Source organism: Phascolarctos cinereus, unplaced genomic scaffold, assembly GCF_003287225.1.
Source record: "Phascolarctos cinereus isolate Bilbo 61053 unplaced genomic scaffold, phaCin_HiC Scaffold_7;HRSCAF=346, whole genome shotgun sequence".
Classification (NCBI taxonomy): Eukaryota; Metazoa; Chordata; class Mammalia; order Diprotodontia; family Phascolarctidae; genus Phascolarctos; species Phascolarctos cinereus.
The window spans coordinates 185,177,923-185,202,075 of NW_027556180.1; the positions used below are offsets into that span (position 1 = coordinate 185,177,923).

Here is a 24,153-nt window from a genome sequence, read left to right on the forward strand (position 1 = left end):
CTAGGCATCATAAATATCTATGATTCGAAATGTGTAATCTACTAAATTGGAAAATAAAAAATCATTTCAAGATCAGCTACATTTAAATAGTTCTATCACTCAATATAACAAGCATTTGAACTTTTTTTTCATTAGGGAATTCAAGAAGTATTAAAATAATGTACAGACATATGCCACAGAATTAAAGCCATAAAGTCATAGCCTGCTACATGTGGGAAAGGACTTCAGATATCATCCAGTCCAGGACTCACAGCAAACTATGTCCAATACCTGGACATAGTTTCTGTTTTTATATGGCCCTAGAGCTAAGAATGATTTTTACATTTTTAAATAAAACTGCATTTTATTTTAAAACGTAAGAAGCATTCTTAGCTCTAGGCTCATACAAAAAAGGGAGGGCAGAAAGCCATAGTTTGCCAACTACTAATCTAGTCCAACCTCTCTTACAATAGATGAAAAAAACTGATGTTTCAGAGAAGTTAAGTAAGTTGCCAAAAGTCTCCTGATTTCAGGTGCAAGGCTTTTTTTGGTGAGAATTGTAAACTATTACAATTTGAACTAATATTAACTATTTTGTATAGTGTTTGGTATTTTTCTGAAGTTTCAATTTTCAGTCACTGAAAAAATTACCAAGCTTTAATTAAATTTTACAATTTACAATTTAAAATAATTTAAAAATGAGAATGTCTATATTTACATTAGAACACAAAAAGAGGAAACTGAAATTGAAAATCTCCACCTCACACTGGTTATTCAAACTATTCTGGTATAACCAATTAGAAAGTATTTTTCTAATAACTGTTGTTCTTAAATTGAAACCAAAATTTATAAAACGCAAATATTTCAAAGGATACATCTTAGACAATAGATAATCCTAGAGAAGTCTGACCATACGTTTGCCAAGTATATTATCGTTATTATTATTTTTGTCTAGTCTTTGACTTTTAATGGAAAAAAATCATTTTAAGCTTTTTCAAGCATACAGGTTGATATTTCAACTTTTTAGGGCAAATCTGTAATATCTATACAGGAGTATATTACAAAGAATTCAAATCAGCCAGTATCTTTTTCCTAAGAATTCAATTTTGATATTTCTATATCATAATTATAAAAAAGTAGCTTCTTCAAGATTTAATAAAATAGCACTATAAATTCCTTTTAAACTACAAAATAAGGTTTAAAACAAACTCTATTTGACATGATTTTAAGGATGCTGAAGGAAGTGTTCAGAAAAACAGAGAAAAATAATAATCACCATCCAATGAGAGTAAGAATAATGAAACTAATAAAATGTGTCCAGGACAATAAAAAGTACATATATAAAATCATAAACAATAAGAGAAGCACTAACATGATGCAGTAATAGCTTTTACGCTATATTAATGACAAATGAAACAGTTGAGCATAATACAAAAGTATATTATTTTACTCATGTTCAATACACACACATGATGAAAAAAGTAAACACATAAAGACATACACCCAATCATGGAGCAGACAACACAAAAGGCCTTTAATCTAACATTTCAACTAAACAACAAACAAAAAAAAACCAAGGTCAAACACAAAAATATTTAACACTTGTTTTTCTGCAGCACAACAGCTGTGAGACAACAGTTGTTCACTAGAAGGACTCAATGAAGACATTAGGAAATACAGTTTCTGTAAGACAGAGTAAGAAATCTGTAAGTCTTTCAACAATTAAAAAAAGGAACGCTAGAATGGAGAAAATTACATGAATAAAATTGGCCAGATTAGATTTTATGAAAAGAGAACAATTTATACATTATGATTTACATGTATTCAAGAATACAATTATAATAGTAATTAAATGGTTTCTATGAAATAACGTACATTACTTTAAATTTCAAAGTTCACTTGGAATAACAGTATGAAGACTACCCCATAACCTTAGTTATTGATATTACTCCATATATTCACTGTCTTGTATAATTTTGAAATCACAAAATGAATGCTGCTTATAATGAGTAGAAACAGTCTGATTTTATTGGTAGAGAAAACATCAACTTCTAAAAACTTTGCAGAACATACCTCCTGTCAGGCTGGTGTTGCATGTGGCCAATGTCATCTGGGCAATCTTGTAACATAGGCTGAAGCTCTTCTTGGGGTGAGGGGGTGAGTGTGGCAGTGGACTGATGGCTATAGGATACTGCTGCTGGAGATGAAGCTGCTCCTCGCACTGGTGGAGTAGGGCCTCGTTCATCTTCTTCCTCTTCCAGCTCATCTTGCTGTAAATACATCCTTGCTGGCGGCACTGGACATGGAATTTCTTGGTCATAGCTAAAATATAAAGTTATACAGACATCAGTTTTTAAACTTAAAATGTGTAAAAATGTGCTGGTCCCTCCATATGAAGATGATGTAACTGACCATTCCCTGGTAGAAACAGTTACTTTTTAATATTTTCCCCCTAACATTCATTTAAGAGCTATCTGAACGAGAGGTATTAGACATTTAGACATATGCTAAAGTCTTCCAAACTAATTTGACTACAGAATGGTTTGGAGTTTGAAATATATTTATGAACTACATGAATGTTAGCTGTTATTATCAGTAATAATAATATCTACCTTTTACATAGTTTGTAAGGCGCTTTACATAGATTATTGCATATGATCCTCACAACTCCTCTGTGAAGTAGGGGCTATTGTTAACCTCATTTTGAGGATGAGAAAATGGAGACCAAAAGAGGTTAATTGACTTGACCAGTCACATAGCTAATGAGTGTCTCAGGAAGGTTTTGAGCTCTCTTCTACCCACTGCACCACTTAACTAGCTTTGCCTTTTCTTTTTTTTTTTTAAACTGAGACACACACACACACACAATGTAAAACATCACTTAGTTCATTTAGTATTTCATTTCTATGTAAATGGAAGTTTTTTTTTTCATAGGGTCACATTTCAGAGTTTGTAGGTAATGCCACCTCATGCAGAAACTTTCTCTACAAATATATTCCAGTCCAAATTTCTTATTACACAATACTCTGTAGTCTTACCTCTCATCTACAGAAAGACTGTAATCTTCACTATTGCTATGGGGAGGAGGATGTGCTGGAGGAGGTGGAAGTAAGTCTGCCCAGTTCATACCCGTCTGTTTTGGTAACTTGGGTGTTCGTGCCCCTTTCTTGTGCCCTTGACTCCCTTAATGAAAAAAAAAAGAAAAAACTCTCATCTCCTGTTTTAAAATCATTCTACATGCATGAAACAAATTATTTTTCTATAAATACAACCTCATAATTAATATTTTTTAAAACTAAGTAACCAGATGATTTTTCTCATTAATTATAACAAGAAATTTATGTAACATGAGAAAACACATTCATATATTTAACTGCTAATAAATAGCAAAAAGCAATAAAACCATAAATGAATTTTATAATATCACCAATTGCTCTTTGAAGAACAATTAATTACATTATAGATTATCATCTAAAACAAATGAGCTATAGACATTTTCTGGATTACTCTTCTATTCTTTAATTGCTGGAACCTAAAATACAATATGATACAGATATGATCTATTAAAGTTTCACTGTCACATTAAGTAACTAAATATACATAATTTGTACTTGTCCATTGAAATATTTTAGGCACAATGAATGAAATTACTAGCTCTAATCAGAATGGCAGGTGCAGATGAAAATAATTGCTGGAAGACCTAATATCATGACCAACGAGAGAAAGAGAGAAATGATAAAGTGTGGCACCAATGTTTTCAGCTGCTGTTTCTACAAAATTATGGCTTACAGTAGAATGATGCTGTTTTAACAATTTTAGCAATTTGCTAAAAGCTGGTATTTCAGGTGCTACTTTATGTTGACTTTGAAATTTAAGTATAGTATAATCAAAGGTAGCCACATATTTTTGAGCAAGGTATTTTTGAATAATAATGTTCCTTAATCTAAGAATAAAATCACTTAATGCAGTCCAAAAGCTTTGACATTGTCATTCACATATGTATATGTTTTTAAACAGTCACATATGAGATTACCTATCAGGAAAACACAGTTATTTTGTTAAACTCCCATTTCACTCTCAAAATACTTGTAAAATTTTTCTTTTTAAGCTTGAAAAATAACTAAACAGGCCCTGACCATACCTAACAAATGAATCCTATCCACCCAATTAGCCATTTGACTAATGCTGTTGTAGTGTTAGGGAAAAAAAACCCTACAACCAAATTGATAACAATTGTTGTATAATTAAACCAGCCTGGTCTGAGAGATAATTTTACCCTTTTATCTAGCCTTCCAAATCCTTCATTAGAGTCACTGTCTACATAATATCTGTTCTTAGCCTTCTACTCAAATGGTCAAGTAATAATCAGTATTCTTCTCCACTGGTCACTTAACATATACTTGTTCTAACCCTTTTTGCACCATTTCATCAATCCCTTGGGTTTATGACACTCCTTTTTCTGCTAGTCTACATATTTCCTTAACCACTGCTACTACTAAGTGATACCTTACATTTGTATCATTCTTTAGGGTTTGAAGAGTACTTTTAAATCTCATTTGTACCCGAAAACAGTCCTATGAGATAAGTATCATAGCTATAATGATCCTGGTTTTACAGATAAGGAAACTGAGGCTCAGAAAGATTAAATGATTCTCTATTCTCTACTAAATGATACTCCATTCCTCAAAAGTTATAAAATCAGAATCATAAAATTTTGGTCTTAGAAGGAACTTTTGAGATCATGTAGCCCCTCAACCAGATACTTCCCTCTTCTCCTATCCAACCAGCTATGGCCCAGAGAAGCTAAGTGGGTTTAAGTGACTTGCTTAAACCATTATAAAATAAATGATCATACTTAGACTAGAAGGAGAAGCAGTGGCAGGGGTGAGGGTGGGAGTTTGTATTCAAGGTTTCCTAATGAACACAGGAAAGAACCAGAAATACTCTGCTAAAAGCCCTTGTCACCTTGGGAATGGAGGTAAACTTTGCTCCTGATTGAGTAAAAAATGGTCAGGAGACAAGGAGAAGGTATATATATTATACCAAACTTTTGTGGGTTTAGTTATATAGACTCAGATACTAAGTATTAATTGGTTTATTTTAACTTCAGTGTGAATACACATCAATTTTATTGTTATAATTATAATAATAACATAATTGTAACAACACTTAACCATCAACAAAACTTTCTCTGTAAGTTCTAGGGGCAATCCAACAGGCAAATGTCTGAAACAAAATTTGTGATGGAGGAAGCTGAAAATGTGTCACTTTAAGTTTAAGAACTTCCCTTTCTGATTAGAGAACAATAATTAGAAATAAGGATGGAAAGAAAGCATAACAGAGCTGGGTGTACACCTAACCTAGATCTTACATTCTTTAAGATTTCTATTTTCAATGGGATATTTTGCCCTGTTAGTTGCATGCTGAAGTTATGTAATTACATTATGGAAATAAAGACTTTATTTTACTTACCTAATATATTCTTATTTGGGGGAAAGGGAAGGTCTTTTCTAGCCAAATCACCGAGGAAAGACAAGGTCTAGCAGATTCAACCCAAGTAAAGTGACAAGTTTCAGGCCTTTATTAATTTATATAAAAAGTAGAGGCACATGTTCTTATGAAAAAAGGGCTAAATTTGAAAGGGGTTTGAACCACAGTTCTGATATTTTACAGTATCAAATCAGTTCACTTCAGTCTTTTTTTTCCCCTTCTGCAATAATACTTGCATTGCTTTGAGGAAGGCACTTTATAAATCTTAATTCATGATACAATGTCTTATTATTAACTACTCTTACTTGCTTAGAATTTTTAATATGTCATCATTGGAAAAAAAATACAGGATACTCTTAATTGGGGGGGAAGAAGGGGGAGGAGGAAGGATTGGTACTTACCAGATGTACTACTGCCTCGATCTGAACTATTATAGGAGCCCCCTGTATTTTGGTCATAAGACTGATTGTATGGAATAGTTGGTGGGATGGTATCATTCGTTCGGTAATCTATAGGTTTAACAACAAATTCAAATAATGTTAGTTTCCCCATGAGTTATTTTATATAGACTTTTGCTATTACCTAAATAATAAAAAAATTTAAATCTTTATGCTTTTCTTATCTCATTTTTTACAATCAGATTTTCAGAATCTGAAACAATTCAGATTCCCACAAAAAGCTATCAAATATTGATACAATAGACATGTAGATACATATATAAATGTGTGTATAAATGTGTATACATACACATACACACACATATATATGAATCATTCCTAAATTCTTCAGGCTTCTTATTGACCTTAAGAACATTTCCCGTCTCTATGACGAATTTCCATTGTATCTAGCAATATTAAATAAATCGTTTTCCCCTTTCAAGTATGTACGTGTTTTGCATAAAGTACAAAGCATTAATTTCCTTTTTATTTAGTAAAATGCAATTATTAGACAAAATCAGTTCATGTAACAATAGGATGTTGGGAAATTCATGACTGTTCTCCTTCAAATAAAAAAAAAGAATAGTCAGTAACATTTTGATCTAAAAAACAATAAATCTGAAAGGTATCAAAAGAATACGATGGCATATAAAAACACAGAACACTTAAGCATTGGAACCCCATCTGATAAAAAACAAAAACAAAACAGAACAAAAAGCATTATGAAAGTATCAGCATGGAGGGGAACAAAGCCAATGCTTAATTCAACAATTGAATGTAATTGGTAATAGTTTTGTCAATCTGGTTGCATTCTAGTTTATTTTACAGCACTTCATACCACATGTTTTTATGGCATATAAACAATAAATCAACACTTTTAAATATGCAAGGGACTGCCAGTGAAAATTGCTTTCAAAAGGTCTTTAAAAAATATATAAAAGCATTTTACTGAGTTATCATTAGGAAGTCCTAATGCCTTAAATTTGAAAGATGCAGCATTTGCTTGGGCCTTAAAGTTAAATAAAAGACCTTTCTCATTTCAAAGTTAAAACATCAAATTAATAAGAAAAAATAAAATGCTTATGCTTACAAAGAATACTTGGTGTATAAAATTGCTGATTTTAGCTCCTCTTTCTTCAGAATTACTTCCCATCTACTCTCTACATACCTTGCATGTAGCTATTTACATATTTGTTTCTTTCATTAGAATATGAGCTCACTGAAGGCAGGAAGTGTTTTTATCTTTGTTTGTATCCCCAGTGCTGAGCACAGTGACTCTCACATAGTAAACAAATTGCTTTTAGATCGATTGATTGATGGGAATTTTCTTTTGGAATATCTTGTCCACGCTCAAGATTTCATTTTGAAGAAAGTAAGTGTATTCAATCAAGTATCTACAATAAACTATTGAATTTCTTTGAACACATACATACTCCCAAAATGTCTGTGCCTTCTCAAAATACGTAAAATTATAACAATTTTTTCCCTAGGGTTATATCTTTGCAAATTAGTTTACTAAACCTGCTAGGTAAAGGATCAATAAGAAATCAAATACCTCTCTCTTCTAATTAGCATATTAGATTACAAAAACCTTTTTTGTAGATTAAAAATATTTCCTTGCTCTATGTTAATGCAAAAATTCAATTTATTTTTAGCTTGTACACTGACATACTTCAATCAAATGGCATGATACAGTAAAAAAAAAATTCTGAGTTTGGCGTCAAAGGATGTGGGTTCAAATCCTAGTTCTGCCAGTGTGACCTAGGGCAATCCATTAATTTTTCTGGCCCCAATTTTCTCAACTGTAAAATTAGGGTGTGGGACTGGATAGAGTCTAAAGTCCCTTCTATCTTTAAATCTATGCTCATATGATCTACTGAGGGATAGATAGGCTAGGCTTATTTAGTTTCTAGAACTGTGTACTATATTTAGTCTAGTGAATGAATACATGATATAGTAGGAATGCAATTGATGGAACCACTTTATCAATTCAGATTTAATTTAAATACTTCTCTTTAGTTATATATCAAAATGCCATTAGTTTATATGACTATGTAAAAGTAATTATCTTCCATCTGTGAGTGAAAATAAGATGGTCTATTTAAAATGTGAGGTGTTTTGACTGTTGTACACCTGTCATATAAATAAGATTGTCCTCACCAATTTTATTGACTATTAATTTTAATCTCAAATCCATATGAAAATATTTTATTTAATTCCACTATAGCTGCTTATTTGCTACAATAAATTCAATCTTCAAAGGCCGTTGTACTGCTAATTAACTCTTTGACACTGGTAAGTGGTAATTTTGAAACTCATGAAATAGAAAAGTCTATTAACACAAGAAGTCTACACTTGCTAGTTTCAATCTGGAGTGGTCAAAGGGGTAAGCATGTGAAATAAAAAAAGATGGAAGGAGAAGCAAAACTCTTCACCTTTGTTTAATTTGTTTTGCTCCATAATGTTATACTGAATAGGAGCCACTTCCTGCTTTTGCTGACTAGAGGGTTTCCAGTGTTTCTCATTGGAATCTCCACTGCCATTGTTAATGTTGTTGCTGATGTTTGATTGGATGAGCTGAGTGGTGGCATAAGGAGTGGGCTGCCCTGATGCATTAACAAATCGGCCATCCTTCAGGTTTGGACTATTGAAGGTTTTCATTTCATTGATCTTGTTGCTCAGGTCCACGTCACCATACACGGTAGGCTCAGGCAGCATCAGATTTGTTTGTTTGTTATCCAGCTGGTTGTTGTAATTTGCTATACAATCAGCTAAACCACAGGGAAAGAAAAAGAAAAGGTTATTCCCTTGGGTTATAGGCACATATCCTTAGGGGCACTACCTTTTACAAATGGCTCTGTGTACCATAGTGATACTATTTCCATGAAACAGTAATGGAATTGTAATTAAAAAGTCTGTAAGTCAGTTATAGATTTACCATGTACCAGAACTGTATTAAGCACTGAGGATACAAAGAAAAGCAAAAAAACAGACTTCCTATTTATTTTAAGGCACATGAAAAAGGCCAAGAGAACAGGGAAAAGAAGCCCAGTAACAGTCCCTGAACTTCTGTTAGACATTAAAAAGTACATTCCTATTTAAAACTGTCTCATTTTTGCAATGTTACCAATACCAATGCTGATGGAATCATACAATAAAAACTTAAGTTGTATTAAGCTTAAATTGTTGATTATGATCCAGTTGGTTGTGAAGCCTGTAGAAAAAAGAGACAAACACCGAAAACGAATAAAAGCTCTTTTCATAGTAACAAAAAACTGGAAACTAAAAGAGTACCACAACCTATTGGGGAATGGTTAAACAAATTACGGTTGAGGAATGTAATGAAACATTTTGTGCCCTGAGAAATTATACAATGGACAATTTCAGAAGAAACTGGAAAGACCTCTATAAATTGCTGCAGAGTAAAGTAAGCAGAACTAGGAATAAAACTTACATAATGACAATATAGAAGAAGCATTAAGTTTAAAAGACTTTAGAATCAATGGATTGACAAAGCAAGATACTAGAGGACCAAATACGAAGCATGAACCACCTCCTAACAGAGATGTCGGCTGACACATATGTTTTTGGAAATGGCCAATGTTGAAGGGGACAAGAGAACAGGGGGATGATGGAGAGGAGGGCAGATTGAGAAAGTAAATACTTCTGAGGAGGGATAGGGTCAAAAGAAAGAATAGAATAAATGGGAGGGCAGGAAAGGATTAAGGGAAATAGAGTTAGTTTTTCACAACATGTCCACTATGGAAGTGTTTGCATAACTGCACATGTATAATCTATATTGAGTTGCTTGCCTTTTCAATGAGGGTAGGTGGGGAGGGAAGAAGAGAGAAAATTTGAAACCTAAAGTGTTAAAAACATATGTTCTAAAAAAAATGTTTTCACATGCTACTGGGAAATAAGAAATACAGGAAATGGGATACCGAAGTCTGTCCTGTCCTACAGGAAAATAGATGGGGAAGGGGATAAGAGAAGGGGAGAGAGATGGAAGAGAGGACAGAGTAGAGGAAGGGATATTCAGAATGCATGCCATCTTGGGTGGGGGGAGGGGTGAGATGGGGTGAAAATTTGGAACTCAAAATCTTGTGGAAGTGAATGTTGAAAACTAAAAATAAATAAATTTATGTTAAAAAAAAAGGAAATGGCCAATGTGGAAATTTTTTTTGCTTAACCATATAACATACGTTATGTTGTTTTGCTGCTGCTGTTCAGTGGGGGGGACGTGCTAATTGGGAAAAAATTAAAAAGGAAACTCACAAAAAAGATTATTTCACTAGACAAAGATTAGAACTTGTGAATGAATCTCTATCTCTAAACAAAGATAAAAGGGACTTAATAATATTTGACAAAGCAACATAAGTATTAGTCAGGAGGTTTAAAATTTTTTTGCAAGTTTTCCAAATGAGAGGGCACTTTGCCACAGAGGGAACTCCTTGTCAAGGGATGTCTAATAATAATAATACAAAAAAAAACCTGTTGCTTTTTGGGGCAGGTAACCAGAAAGTGACTGAGAACTTTCCATAACTTGTCAAATTGGATGACTACTGCCCACTTCTGGGCAATTCATGTGGATACAAATGATAATGGCAGAAGGAATTTATGAAGTATTTCTAAAAATCAAGAAATCTTGGGTGAGGCACTGTTTTCATTAGTTTTAGCAACTAACGACAAAGGCATCAAAAACCACCACTGCTGTCAAGACAACATAAGAACATCAGAAGGGAAAGTTAGATTAGAGAAGTGAACAACAGCTGATTAAGAAGAGAATAGCCAAGAATGAGATGCTGAATTCTAGACAATACCTTAAAAAATAGCAAGAACATGCTCCTGATCAGGCATGAAGTATACATATGAATCCAATTTCAAGGTCATTAAATTGAAAGGGAAATAAAGGTAGGGGTGTGTGTGTGTGTGTGTGTGTGTGTGTGTGTGTGTGAGAGAGAGAGAGAGAGAGACAGAGAGAGAGAACATATAGATTAATTAGAATATCATGCAGAGTAGCTAGAAAGAATAGCAGTTTAGAAGTTTACAGGAGATAAAATCAAAGAAAAGAATCAGCAATTTATGCACAATGTACAAAGTATAGGTAACAAAAAAAAGTGAATTAGAGATTCCAATGCAATTAAGCAAATTTGACACTACAGGTATGGCTGTTCCTGGTGGAATAAGACCCATAACTCAACAGAAAAGTGACTATGGAAGAGGGTATATTTTATTCATAGAATAAAGAAAGGTAAAAGAAGAGCTAGAAAAGAAGTGTTCATTAAGAAGGTAAATGCATGTCAGAAAACCCAGGATTCAGGGAAAGGAAGGTTGGTAGAAAATGGCAAAAAGAATGTGGGTGAAGATAATCAATAGCAACAAGAGATGCAATATTATCACTGAAGTCTCCTATTGAGCACTTGGAAATAGGAAATAAACGGGGCACATGTGAAATCCCAAACATGCTTTCTCAGCAGGCTTACATCCTAATACTTATACTCAATTTAAAATGGGGCTATTGTGTTAATGAACTGCAGATCATTAAATATGAAAAAGTGATAGCAGGATTATGACTTATCTCCAGTTCACTTACATCTGAATTTCATTGAAAACAGTATGATTAATGTTAATAATAAGCTTTAAGGTCTTCAAAAAACTTTACAAATATAATCTCATTTGAGCCTTACTATTACCATGTGAAGCAACAACCACAGACATCATTATTCCCATTTTACAGATGAGAAAACTGAGAAGCAGATAGGTAGATAGAGAGGACAGATAAAGTGACTTGCCAGGGTCACTGAGTTACTGAATGCCCAGGGTTAGGTTTATGTTCTTCCTGACTCTCTTCCATCCTGATTCAAGCTTAATATAGAGATATATAGTGATGGAGGACTTCAACTATCCAGATGTCTGACAGAGCTCTCTCTATGTCCAAAGCAGAACAGGTGATTTCTTGACACTGTCTCAAAAATTTTGACCACTGAAAGCTTGAACAACCAACAGGGGAAAATTCAATAATTGATATTATTCTCACTAATAAAGGAGGAATTGGTTGCTGAGGTGGAAACAATGAGAACCTTGGAGTTAAGTGATTAATCCTTCTTAGAATTTGTGGTAAGGAGGGAAAGGAATAGTCTGATATGTACTTCAGAGTTTAAGGAAGCAGATTTCAAACGGTATAGTTAAAAAAAAAAAGTAAGATATCACAGCCTAGTAGTCTACATGAGAAGTCAACACAGAGGGGATGGGAAGCTCACAAAAAAAGATTCTGAAGACATTAATGGAAAAAGCTATAAAAAGCAGGGAAAAAGGAGAGTGGGTATTTAAAGAGGACAGTATAAATCTGAGAATTCACCTACAAATTTAGACTATAGAAGACACGAACAGAAGATGGAAGTAAAGATAAGAAATCATGGATGAATACCAATGAATAGAATGGTAAGAATTCTGTTAGGAAGACTAATGGTCAGAAAGTTCAATAGATACAAAATTCCACAAGGGCAAAGAATATTTTGTTTCTGTACTTGTATCCTTAGCATGTAGTACAGTACCTACCATTTAACAGGGAACCAGCAAATGCATGTTGAATGAACTGAACTTGGCAAGGAGAGCAAATAACAAAAAAAGGCTTGGGTTTTTATCTATAATAGAGAAAAGGGATCCAGTTATGTACAGGATCACTGCTTGGAGAGATCACTGCTAGTCCTATGTCATTTGAGCCTTACTATTACCATGTGAAGCAATAACCATAGACATCATTATTCCCATTTTACAGATGAGAAAACTGAGAAGCAGATAGGTAGATAGACAGATGACAGAGGGAAGGTAGATATGTTCAACTATTGTTTTGTTTCTGATTTCTCTGCGAGAATGGTCATTGGATGGAAAGCACAGAATAAAAATAGCTAAGAATGTACCAATACTCAATATAAGTAAGACAATAATGACAGCACCTATTTACCTTTGATGAGGAAGGCTCATGTTAAATATATCACTGCCTATAGAAAGAATTGGCCCAACTGATTACTCAGTCACAATCATGGAGAATGAGATTGGATTGGAGTCAAGCAAATTCTATATTGATTCCACGAAAAGGGAAGAGAAACAGCCTGAACCATAGTCTGATTTCCTGTAAGATTCTGGAATTTATTTTTCAGTATGTATTTAGTACATAGGATATGTTATGCAGTTAATTTCTAAAAAAAAAAGGAAACAGTAATTACACAAAGCCTCATCATAAAAGTTTCATAAAGAACAGGTCATATCAGGGTAATACAATTTCTTTTTTCTGATGTGTTTAATAGATGGGTAGATGATAGGGAAGATCCTCTGGATATAATTTATCTCAATTTCAACAAATCATTTGAGAAATGTACCAAGCTATTTTTGTGGACAAAATGGAGAGATGTGGGCTACACAATGGAATACAAATCTGTAATCAACTAAATGGAGAAACCACTAACAGTGCTATTTTATCTTGGGAAGACATCTCTAGTGGAGTGTCCCCAGGGATCTGTGCTTGCAGTTTAACATTTTTATCAATGTCTTGGATAAAGACAGAGATGACATGCTTGTCAAATTTATAAAACACAAGAAGCTTGGAGGGATGGCTAACTTGTTAATTAGGTGAAAGAATGTAAATGCAAAAAAGATCCTGAAAGGCTAAACTTTGAGTCAAACCCAACAAAATAAAAACAAAATAAGTATAATTATGAAGTCTCACCTTAAAAAAAAGGAGCAAAATTAAACATTCCATAGGTAAAAGATAAGAAATGAAAGGCTAGACTGCATTTAAAATGAAAAAGATCTAGGAGTATTAGTAACTTCAAGCTTAATGTCATTTAATAACATATGTTGCAGTAGACCAGGGCTACTCAGGTCAGGCTGGTATCTCAGATTTGAGAATAAAATAAAATGAGGGATATATATTTAGTTCTCCTGACAGTTAACAAAAACCAGTTTCCATAGCCAAATGGGGAAGATTGAGGATTTGACACGTAAAATAAGTGTTGATTTGGTTAAAAGCAGTTTCTCTGCCTCTATGGTAGTCTACTGCTCAAACTTCAAGGACCCGTTGGGAATTTCTTGTGGGTTTTTTTTTTTTAACCTCAGACCACCAAAAAGGCATGTCAATGGAGCAGGACTTAATCTCTTGATATTCCTTCTTTCCAATCAACTATCAGGGTTAGTTTCAATACATTTCAAGGAAAAGAAGAAGTGTAGCCTACGTTGTGGAGGATGCTGATTGGAATCCAAATGTATAATTTGAGCCCGCATTAGGAGAAGCATGGTGTCTAGGATTAGGGAGAACAAAATCCTGTTATATTCCATTCTAGTCAAACTATGTCTAAAGCACTGAGTGCTCCTGGGCTTTGGTGAGCTAATAAGCACCCAAAGCAATGCAACTAGAATGGTGAAAGACATGGAGATCTTTTATACAAAGACCAGATGAGTATATTTAACCTAAAGTAGACTTGAGAAGTCATGAAAGTTGCTATCAAGTTGTTGAAGGGCTATTATATGGAAGCTAAATTAGACTTAATTCTGTTTGGCTCCCAGAGGATAGGAACAGGTGTGGGTGGTTTATGCCAGATTTCAGGGGGGAAAAATAAAAACAACTTCCTAACAATTGAATTACTCTGAAGAAAAATGGTTGCTCACGAGGTGGTAAACAGGTTTCCATTCAGCAAAGGTCTTCAATCATAGGCTAAATTACTTGTCAAGTATATTATAGAGGGGATTCTTTTCCTGATATTAGAGAAAATGGCTTTTAGAATCTTTTCCAACTCTGAGCTTCTGTGATTCTCTAAATATAATGTTAATCATTTCAGAAATTCATATTGACAGGTTCTTTGGAATATCAAAACACCAACAATGGTGGGGGGAAAAACTATTTTTAACAATTTATGAGAGATGGTATAACCTAGATCCAAGCTCTACCTCTGATACATACTGGCTGTGTACCCCTGAGTGAGTCAACTAATCTCTTATCATCTCAGAAAATATTTTAGAACTCTATGCTGCCAAAAACAAAAACAAAAAACTTGTTGATTTATACAGGTGGAGGCAATTTTCTCACATGTAACTCCATATGCCAAATTAATTCACAAGTCTGGTCAAATAATAAATAATTAAACAGACAGATAAACAAACAAACAAATAACCAGGGACATTCATGCAAAAAGTGGCATACGGTTTTAAAAAATGGATTTTTTCCCTCCCTTAATTCCTAATACATTGCTCAAGTAATTTTTATGGGATTGTATGTTCCATGATGGCAGCACCCATATCTTGTTTCATAATTTTATTCCCAGAAAGTTATACCTTGTCTTACAACTAGTAGGTACTTAATAAAAATCTAATATATTGAGCATCACTAATAATTAACCAACTCTCAACTTAATGACAAATTTGGAACAATTTAAAGCCTAAATTTTGAAATGTTAAAGTAAAATCTTATAAATATTCATAATAAAATTCTGTGGTAAACAAAGATACTTTTATAACAGAAAAATAAAACCAATACTAATTAAAATAATGCATCTTGCCTCATCCATTTGTACCTTCAATATGTAATGCCAAATTTAACAAGTCATCTTTATCACAATAATTAATTTTACAGTAGAAGTAATTTTGGGAATTACTAAAGATGGAAGAATAAAAGCTATATAAGGAAAGAATTGAATACATTTTTCACTTTACTTTGTGAACATTCAATTATAAAACAGAAAAGGTGTTTCTTGATTTTGCTGGCTCTCTGTCAATGATAACTATTTCTGATCACGGTGTTCAGATGTTTACTGCTTTAGAAATATTAACAAATGCTGCACGTGATTTTGGTAATTTAATTTTGTTTTGAATACATTTTCAGTATTTGATGCAGCCATGATCTCACTGGTGGTGAAGTTTTTTTCCTCTAACAGGGAAAAACACAATCTATAAATTATTTTTCACCCTCTGTGAGTCTTGTCCATTCCTGTCCAAGATTCCCTAATCTCCTATAGAGGATCTATCCAAAAGGCTGGAGGTCTTCCTTTGGTGTGTTTCATATTTTGAGGATGCCAACACAGCACCTCAGCCCATTTGTTATCTCTAATTCTTGTTATATGACAAGCTCACCCTTTCTGCCTGTTATATATGTCCGTGATAATGTCTTATGCTAACTTGTATGCAAGTCCTTGTTGATCATATGGTGCAGCATTACTAATGCACAGCATGTACCAATGCCTTTCTCTAGTTCTTCTGAGATAATGTGTTGATGCTCTACAACCACATGGCATCAACAGAAGAATATATAAAAAGATGGACTTTTGAAGTTGCCAGCAATTTCAGATAACTGAAAAGGCTACACAATTACCCAAATGTAATCTAGTTTAATCTCCTTTTTAAAAAACGATTCCTAACCCTGTTCATTGTCCATTTGTATATATACCCATACCTACACTTATATAATGATAGACTAACTCAGTGGGTCTGTTCATTTCATCGCATGCTACAGTTCTGGAAATACATTATCCCATTTTGGTTTTTCCCTGTAGCATTCTACACTGTAGATAGAGTGCTGGTTCTGGAGTCAGAAAGACTTGGGTTCAAGTCTTCCTGACACTTTCTAGCTGTGTGACTATGAACAAGTCACTTAATCTATGTTTGCCTCAACTGTAAAATGGGACAATGAAAGTACCTACGCTGCAGGGTTATTGTGAGGATCAAACGAGATAATATTTGTAAAGTGTTTAGCGCATAAAGGTGCTATAAAAATGAATATTCCTTTCCCTTCCCTCCCTAGGCAAATCTCTTTCAAATGGTTTTGGATCTCTTTCACTGAGGAGGCTCCAGGTCTCAACACAGTCAGCAACAAAAAATCTGAAAACAGGAGAATTTAATGAACTTTGGTCTTAACAGGGAATTGCTATTTTATCTGTACTTAAAAAAGACTTTCTACATGACATTAAAAAGCACAATTCTTTGCTGAGTGTTAATGCTCAACAGATCACTGAATAAAGTTAACTTTGTCACCATATCTGTCATAGAATGCTGAATGATTTTAACACAGACAGGCGAGGCAGCTTGTCTGAGTGGAGCCTTTTAAGGCAACATTTTGTTCTACTGAGATAATACATTTTTGTACTCTATAAACAATATATGAAGTGAGAATTCATAACAATCTGTTTTGATCATTAGGATGAAGAAAATACACTTTAATCCTACTACTTCTTGATCTGATTTGCTGTATGAAGAAGAACCAATGGCACCTGAGATGTCAGAAAAAAAATTGGTGGGCCTGACAAAATACAAACAACAGATATATGTCCTACGGCAATATTTCAAGGATTTGTGATTCTGTCAATGTGAGTGTTCTCCTTTAAGGCAGTCTATTAAAGACTCTATGAACAAAGCATTCATTACCCTGTGTCCATCTGTTTGATAGGAGTTATGCAATGTTTAAGACTAGCTATGTCAAAGCTTCAAAAGAATAGGAAAGGTCAGTAATGTTTTGTTTGTTTTTTTCAGAAGAGGACAAGTTAAGGCATCATTACAGACTCATATGCTTACTTTCTCATCCCTACAAAATCTTTAAGAAAATGGCCTAAGGATGGATGGTTACAGGAAGGGTATCCTGGAGGACAGAAGGAAAAACCTGGCTTTGGCAGATGCTTTTGTAGAGTTGACTATATCTTCAGAATGGCATATTTTTCTTTATATTTTAAATTTACATGCACTGTTATTTTCAGTATGCAACTTCATATAAATACTTTCTTCATTTCACTTTCCTCTTTTAATGTACAAGTTCTGTAGTAAAAGTGCTTCTACTTTTTCTATTTCCATATCCTGTTCTTCTTTCTTTTCAAGTAGAAGTGATAACACTTTCTTCTTTGTTTTGATTTTCTGAAGGGCCATATGGAATCATAATTAACAAAAGAAAAATTTCTTCTTATACATCACAAAGTTGAATTTTAATTCATTTTCTTAGGAAAAGTAGCAATCATTGAAGAAATTGGTTCGATATAACTAATCTCCATGAAATCTATTCTATCCTAACAAGAATTTTAAAAACAGCAGAAGCATAAAAACGTATGTTGTTTAAGTTGACTTTTAAAAACTGCTTTGGACTTTATATATTTTATTAAATCATAAAGAGTGATGGGGAAATATTTTAATCTGCTTAGCTTGGTAAATTACATTTAGAAATTCATGAAAAGATTTTCATTTCAGAAGGGGGCGGAGCCAAGATGGCAGAGTGAAAGCAGTGACTTGCTTGAGCTCTCCTCCAAACCTCTCCAAATACTCATAAAAAATGGCTCTAAACAAATTCTGAAGCAGCAGAACCCACAAAAAGACAGAGTGAAACAAATTTCCAACCCAAGACAAAGTGGATGACTGATCAGAAAGGTGTGTTGCACAGGGCTGGGAGCGCAGCACAGCACAACGTGGGTGCACAGACCGCAGCGTGGGCACGCAGGCTGCAGCAAACCTGGAGCAGGCCTCAGAGGACTGAATCTCGGGCAGCTGTGGAGGTTTCCAGACTCCTCAATCCACCAATGCCAAAGACAAATTAGAAGGTCAGTGGGAAAAGTCTGTTTCTGTCGGTGCTGAGAAAGGAAGGCGGGGTTTCAGCTCCATTCCCCAAGAGCGTGCCCTGTGGGGGGGCAGCTGCTTCCCGAGCTTCCGGCCCACAGACTGAGGGGGAATGTGGCTGATCAGAGAGGGATTGCAGGGATCTCTTTGCCAGTGCTGAGGCAGGAATCTCTTGCTTTGCCCGTGTTTGGATCTGGGCCACAGTTCTGGGCAGTGGTGCTGGGGTGAGGAGGAGCGCTGGCTTGGTGGAGCTTGTAGTGATGTGGAGAGGAGCCCCTCCTCACAGTTACAGGACAGAAAGGAGTACTTGTAGTCGCAGGCCAGGAAAGGAGTAAACACCTTGCCCCTTATCATACCACCTTGGAAGAACTGAAAATTTACAGGTCCCTACAAGTATCTCTGAAAACAGCTGTACAAACCCCAAGCTTGGGACAGTACATTCTCCACATTGGAAGCAGATTTACCTTAACAAAGAGTTTAAAACTCAAGTAATTGGCTGGGATCATGAGCAAGCAGGCAAAAAGAGTCAGACTATATTATCTTACTTTGGTGAAAAAGAAGACCAAAATATACAACCAGAAGAAGACAACAAAGTCAAAGCCCCTACATCCAAAGCCTCCAAGAAAAATATGAATTGGTCCCAGGCCATGGAAGAGCTCAAAAACGATTTTGAGAAGCAAGTTAGAGAAGTAGAGGAAAAACTGAGAGTGATGCTAAAGGAGACCCAAAAAAATACTGAAGAAAATAACACCTTAAAAAATAGCCTAACCCAAATGGCAAAAGAGATCCAAAAAGCCAATGAGGAGAAAAATGCCCTAAAAAGCAAAATTGGCCAGATGGAAAAGGAAGTCCAAAAGCTTACTGAAGAAAATACTTCCTTAAAAATTAGAATAGAGCAATTGGAAGATAGTGACTTTATGAGAAATCACGACACAGTAGAACAAATCCAAAAGAATGAAAAATTAGAAAACATGTGAAATATCTCATTGGAAAAACAACTGACCTGGAAAATAGATCCAGGAGAGAGAATTTAAAAATTATTGGACTATCTGAAAGCCATGATCAAAAAAGAGCCTAGACATCATCTTTCAAGAAATTATCAAGGAAAACTGCCCTGATATATTAGAACCAGAGGGCAAAATAGAAATTGAAAGAATCCACAGATCTCCTCCTGAAAGAGATCCCCAAAGGAAAACTCCTAGGAATATTGTAGCCAAATTCCAGAGTTCCCAGGTCAAGGAGAAAATATTACAAGCTGCCAGAAGGAAACAGTTCAAGTACTGTGGAAACACAATCAGGATAACACAAGATTTAGCAGCTTCTACATTAAAGGACCGCAGGGCATGGAATATAATATTCCGAGGGCAAAGGAGATAGGATTACAACCAAGAATCACCTACCCAGCAAAACTGAGTATAATCCTTCAGGGGAAAAAATGGTCATTCAGTGAAATAGAGGACTTTCAAGCATTCTTGATGAAAAGACCAGAGCTGAATAGAAAATTTGACTTTCAAATACAGGACTCAAGTGGAACATGAAGAGGTAAACAGGAAAGAGAAATCATAAGAGACTTATTAAGATTGAACTGTTTACATTCCTGCATGGAAAGATGATATTTATAACTCATGAGACCTTTGTCAGTATCAGGGTAGTTGGAGGAAAAAAATTATATGTATGTATATGTAGATAGATAGATAGAGGGCACAGGGTGAGTTGAAGATTAAGGGGTCATATCTGGAGAATAAAATTAAGGGATGAGAGAGGATTATACTTGGAGAAGAAGAAAGGGAGAGGTAGAATGGGGTAAATTATCTCACAAAAAAAAACAACAGAAAAGTCTCTTACAGTGGAAGGGGAAACAGGGGAAGGTGAGAGGGAATGAGTGAATCTTATTCTCATAGGATTTGGCTTAAGGAGGGAATAACATACACATTCAATTGGGTATGGAAATCTGTCTTACCCTACAGGAAAATAGGGGGGAAAGGGGACAAGAGAGCAGGGGGATGATAGAGAGGAGGGCAGATTGGGAAAGGGGTTAATCAGAAGTAAATACTTCTGAGGAGAGACAGGGTCAAAAGAAAGAATAGAATAAATGGGAGGGCAGGATAGGATTAAGGGAAATAGAGTTAGTTTTTCACAACATGTCTACTATGGACGTGTTTTGCATAACTGCACATGTACAACTTATATTGAGTTGCTTGCCTTTTCAATGAGGGTAGGTGGGGAGGGAGGAAGAGAGAAAATTTGAAACCTAAAGTTTTAAACAATGTTTTCACATGCTACTGGGAAATAAATATAGGAAATGGGGTACAGAAGTCTATCCTGCCCTACAGGAAAATAGAAGGGGAAGGGGATAAGAGAAGGGGAGAGAGATAGAAGAGAGGACAGAGTAGGGGAAGGGATATTCAGAATGCATGACATCTTGGGGTGGGGGGAGGGGGGAGATGGGGTGAAATTTTGGAACTCAAAAACCTGTGGAAGGGAATGTTGGAAACTAAAAATAAATAAATTTATATTAAAAAAATAAAAATGAAAAAAAATTTTTCATTTCAAAGACCTCTTACTACACATTTTACTGTAAGAGTAGAGGAGTTCACTAAAAATCTTGGAGTTAAAACTGAGTAAAAATCTAGATTCTATAGAACTTTTCAGGTCTGATTCAAGTTTTATTTCGACCATGACATTTATCAATTAGACACAGCACAACAATTTATACAGTCACCTCAGTCTTATTTTTATCTATTTAAGCATGTTGTGAGTTCTTCAAAAACAAGGACCTTGTCATATACACTTCTTGTATCTACATAGCACTTAGATACTATAAAAAGTGGGTCTTTAATAAATACCTTGACTAACAGAGTGAAAGTTCAATTTAAAATTTATTTTATCTTAATAGTCTTATTCAGGTCTCAATAAAATCTCAATGCAATGAGTTATTGTAGCATGAAGGTGCCCCCTTGTTCTCAAAAAGAAATAGATGCTGACAGGTCCTACACCAAGATGGAAAGAATGAGCAGGGATGTAATTTTATGGTTGTATATGAGGACAAATGAAGAGAGAGAGCTTCATCATGAGGGTTGACCATGAGGTGGTAGATTTTTTCAACTACAGCAAAGCATGAAGGCCATCTACTAAGGTACTGAGAGATCAAAAATCTGTGCCAATGGATTCAGTATCTACAGCGACGAAATCACAAATGCTTAAAGGATTAAAGGATCTTATCTGAGTTTGGATGAGAGGCATTGTCTTAGCATAGCTTCTTCAGTGGAAGAAAATGGAGGCTGGGGAGGTGCTTTTCTTAAGAAATGACAATGTAGGGGCTATGATCCTGGTATTTCCTGATACAATGGAGAAGACAGGAAATATTATATGAGGACATATGTAAAAAGACGATACTGTTGGCACTTGGCCTAGAAATCCCATCCCTACCCTTAATATTTATTGATAAACCTAGAGGAAGTCTACTGTATAAATCACACGTTGTTGAAAGTTAGCATTTGGGGACTAACCAAGTATATATAGGTCAAGTATCTTGAAAATTTGTGTGTCACAAAAGCACAATTTAGCTATAAATAATAGTTTATTTAAAACACTTAATACAGCCAACATCTTGTACAACAAAACAATATGGACTCTTCAAATTCATCCTAATAGATTTCATCTTCTGCTATAATGAATAAAGGAACAAAAGAAATAAAGAAGAAATAAATTATAAAGGTGTTTTATTTTAGCAGGTAAAACCTTAAGAGGGTGTGTGAGTGCGTGTGTGTGTGTATGTGTATGTGTGTGTGTGAAGGGGATAGGAGTGACAACTTAATCCAGTTGTAAACACATAAAGAATGAAGACCACGTATCTAACCTGGACGGCTATAAGTAGTCAGGTTGCTATCGCTGTTTCCGTTGCTTGCTGTACAACAGTTGATTGAGCAGTCATTGTGATTATTTCCAGTATTGGGCCAAGTATCTGCTAGCCATGGCTGAGTGACAGGTTCATTGATATTGAGAAGTCCTGGCCTTTAAAAAAAAATGCAAATGTTACAAGCATAAGAAACAACACCTTTTATATATGCCTGGCAAATAGAACAGCAATATTAGCCTTAGAGGTTATAGAAAGGCTGGTTCATGACCTGGGTAAAGCATTATATGAAATCACAGAATTCTACGAATCACAGAATCTTCAGATCTTCAGATTTGGAAAGCCCATAGAGAAAGATCACCTAGCCAAAATCTATGTAGAATTTCTGAAAATTTCTGAAAAAAGGGTTTTAAAATAAATATTAGCATTCTAAATAAACCATAACCACAATATTTGTCACAAGTATATCATTTCAGTTTTTAGTAGCCTAAACTGTATTCCCAGGTCATGTACTTTATTTTTTGATAGATTTGAATAAGTATTTTATTAATGTGATTTCTCCCTAAATTTTATTAAAGAATATGTCATTTTATTCAAGACTATGGGCCCCTCATATTAAGTACATGTTTCATTCAAAATAATGTACTGCAGAAATCCAGAACTGTGGCATTCTGACTCTCTTGTTCAGTGTATTTTTCTGAAAGTTTGCCAAAATGTTTTGATGACAATCTTGCAAAATATCATAAATCCATTCATAAATATAGAAAAACTTCTTAATTAAATGGGGAGGGTAGAAAAGAAATAACATCCACTATGTTTTCTTTTTTTTTTCCTTTTTGGTGAAGCAATCGGGGTTAAGTGACTTGCCCCAGGTCACGCAGCTAGTAAGTTTCAAGTGTCTCGCTGGATTTCAACTCAGGTCCTCCTGACTCCAAGGCCAGAGCTCTATTTACTGTGCCACCTAGCTGCCCCAATATTTTCTTTTTGTAATAGAGGTTTGGGATCAACAGTGCCAATGAATGAAATGAGAGATTAAAAAATGGCATTCTTAATGTCCTTTTTCAACATATACACCACCGGATTATCTAGTGAAAAGAGCTGATGATCTCTGACTAGCTATCAAAAAAAATAAACAGATGCTATAAATTCTATTAAAAACACTTTGTGTTTTTATTTTCTTTGTTAATCTAAAATAACTGTTCCTCAGTTAACCTGTGAATAAGAAGCTGACATCTTTCTCTCCATGAATTCTACTCTGTGTTTAGTCAATAAAAGAAAGATGTTGGGGCAGCTAGGTGGCTCAGGAGGACCTGAGTTTAAATTTGGCCTCAGACACATGATACTACCTGTGCGACCCTGGGCAAGTTACTCAACCCTAATTGCCTCAAAAAAAAAAAAAAGATGTTACAGAAAAGGTGGTCATTTCAAATCATTTCTTGCAAAATTTGATGCCTAGATTTGGATATCATTTTTTTAATGGGGAAACATGCTGAAATTCTCTAAAGATTTTCCCCAAAGTGCTTATGCAAGTAAGAATGGAATTTAAATGAAGTCTTGGAATTCATTATCTTTTTAATATGAAGAAAACAGCAATCAAATTAGTCCTACCTCACATTCTAAGAACAAGTAATTGTGAAAATAGTTATTTACATATCCAAAAGTAATGAACCATATTTGTTTCTGGCAACCCAATCACCAAATCTGCTTGCTAGGTGGTGAGATGACCTAACACCTTTAAAACAGTTAGAATTTGTACTAATTAGAAGACAGACTGAAGATTTGACTTGGAGGATAAGACACAAGATGAAGCAG

General features: G+C 34.7%; 1 protein-coding gene across 1 annotated transcript in view; it reads right to left on the reverse strand.

Moving 5' to 3' along the window:
* ROBO1 (roundabout guidance receptor 1) overlaps positions 1-24,153 on the reverse strand; it is a 480,872-nt gene that overhangs the window by 30,389 nt on the left and 426,330 nt on the right. The window contains exons 21-25 of the mRNA XM_078147422.1: positions 22,345-22,499; positions 8,342-8,677; positions 5,871-5,978; positions 3,018-3,162; positions 2,053-2,301 (exon numbers count right to left, since the gene is read on the reverse strand). Of these exons, the coding sequence (XP_078003548.1) occupies positions 2,053-2,301; positions 3,018-3,162; positions 5,871-5,978; positions 8,342-8,677; positions 22,345-22,499 (993 nt within the window). The remainder of the gene's footprint in view (positions 1-2,052; positions 2,302-3,017; positions 3,163-5,870; positions 5,979-8,341; positions 8,678-22,344; positions 22,500-24,153) is intronic.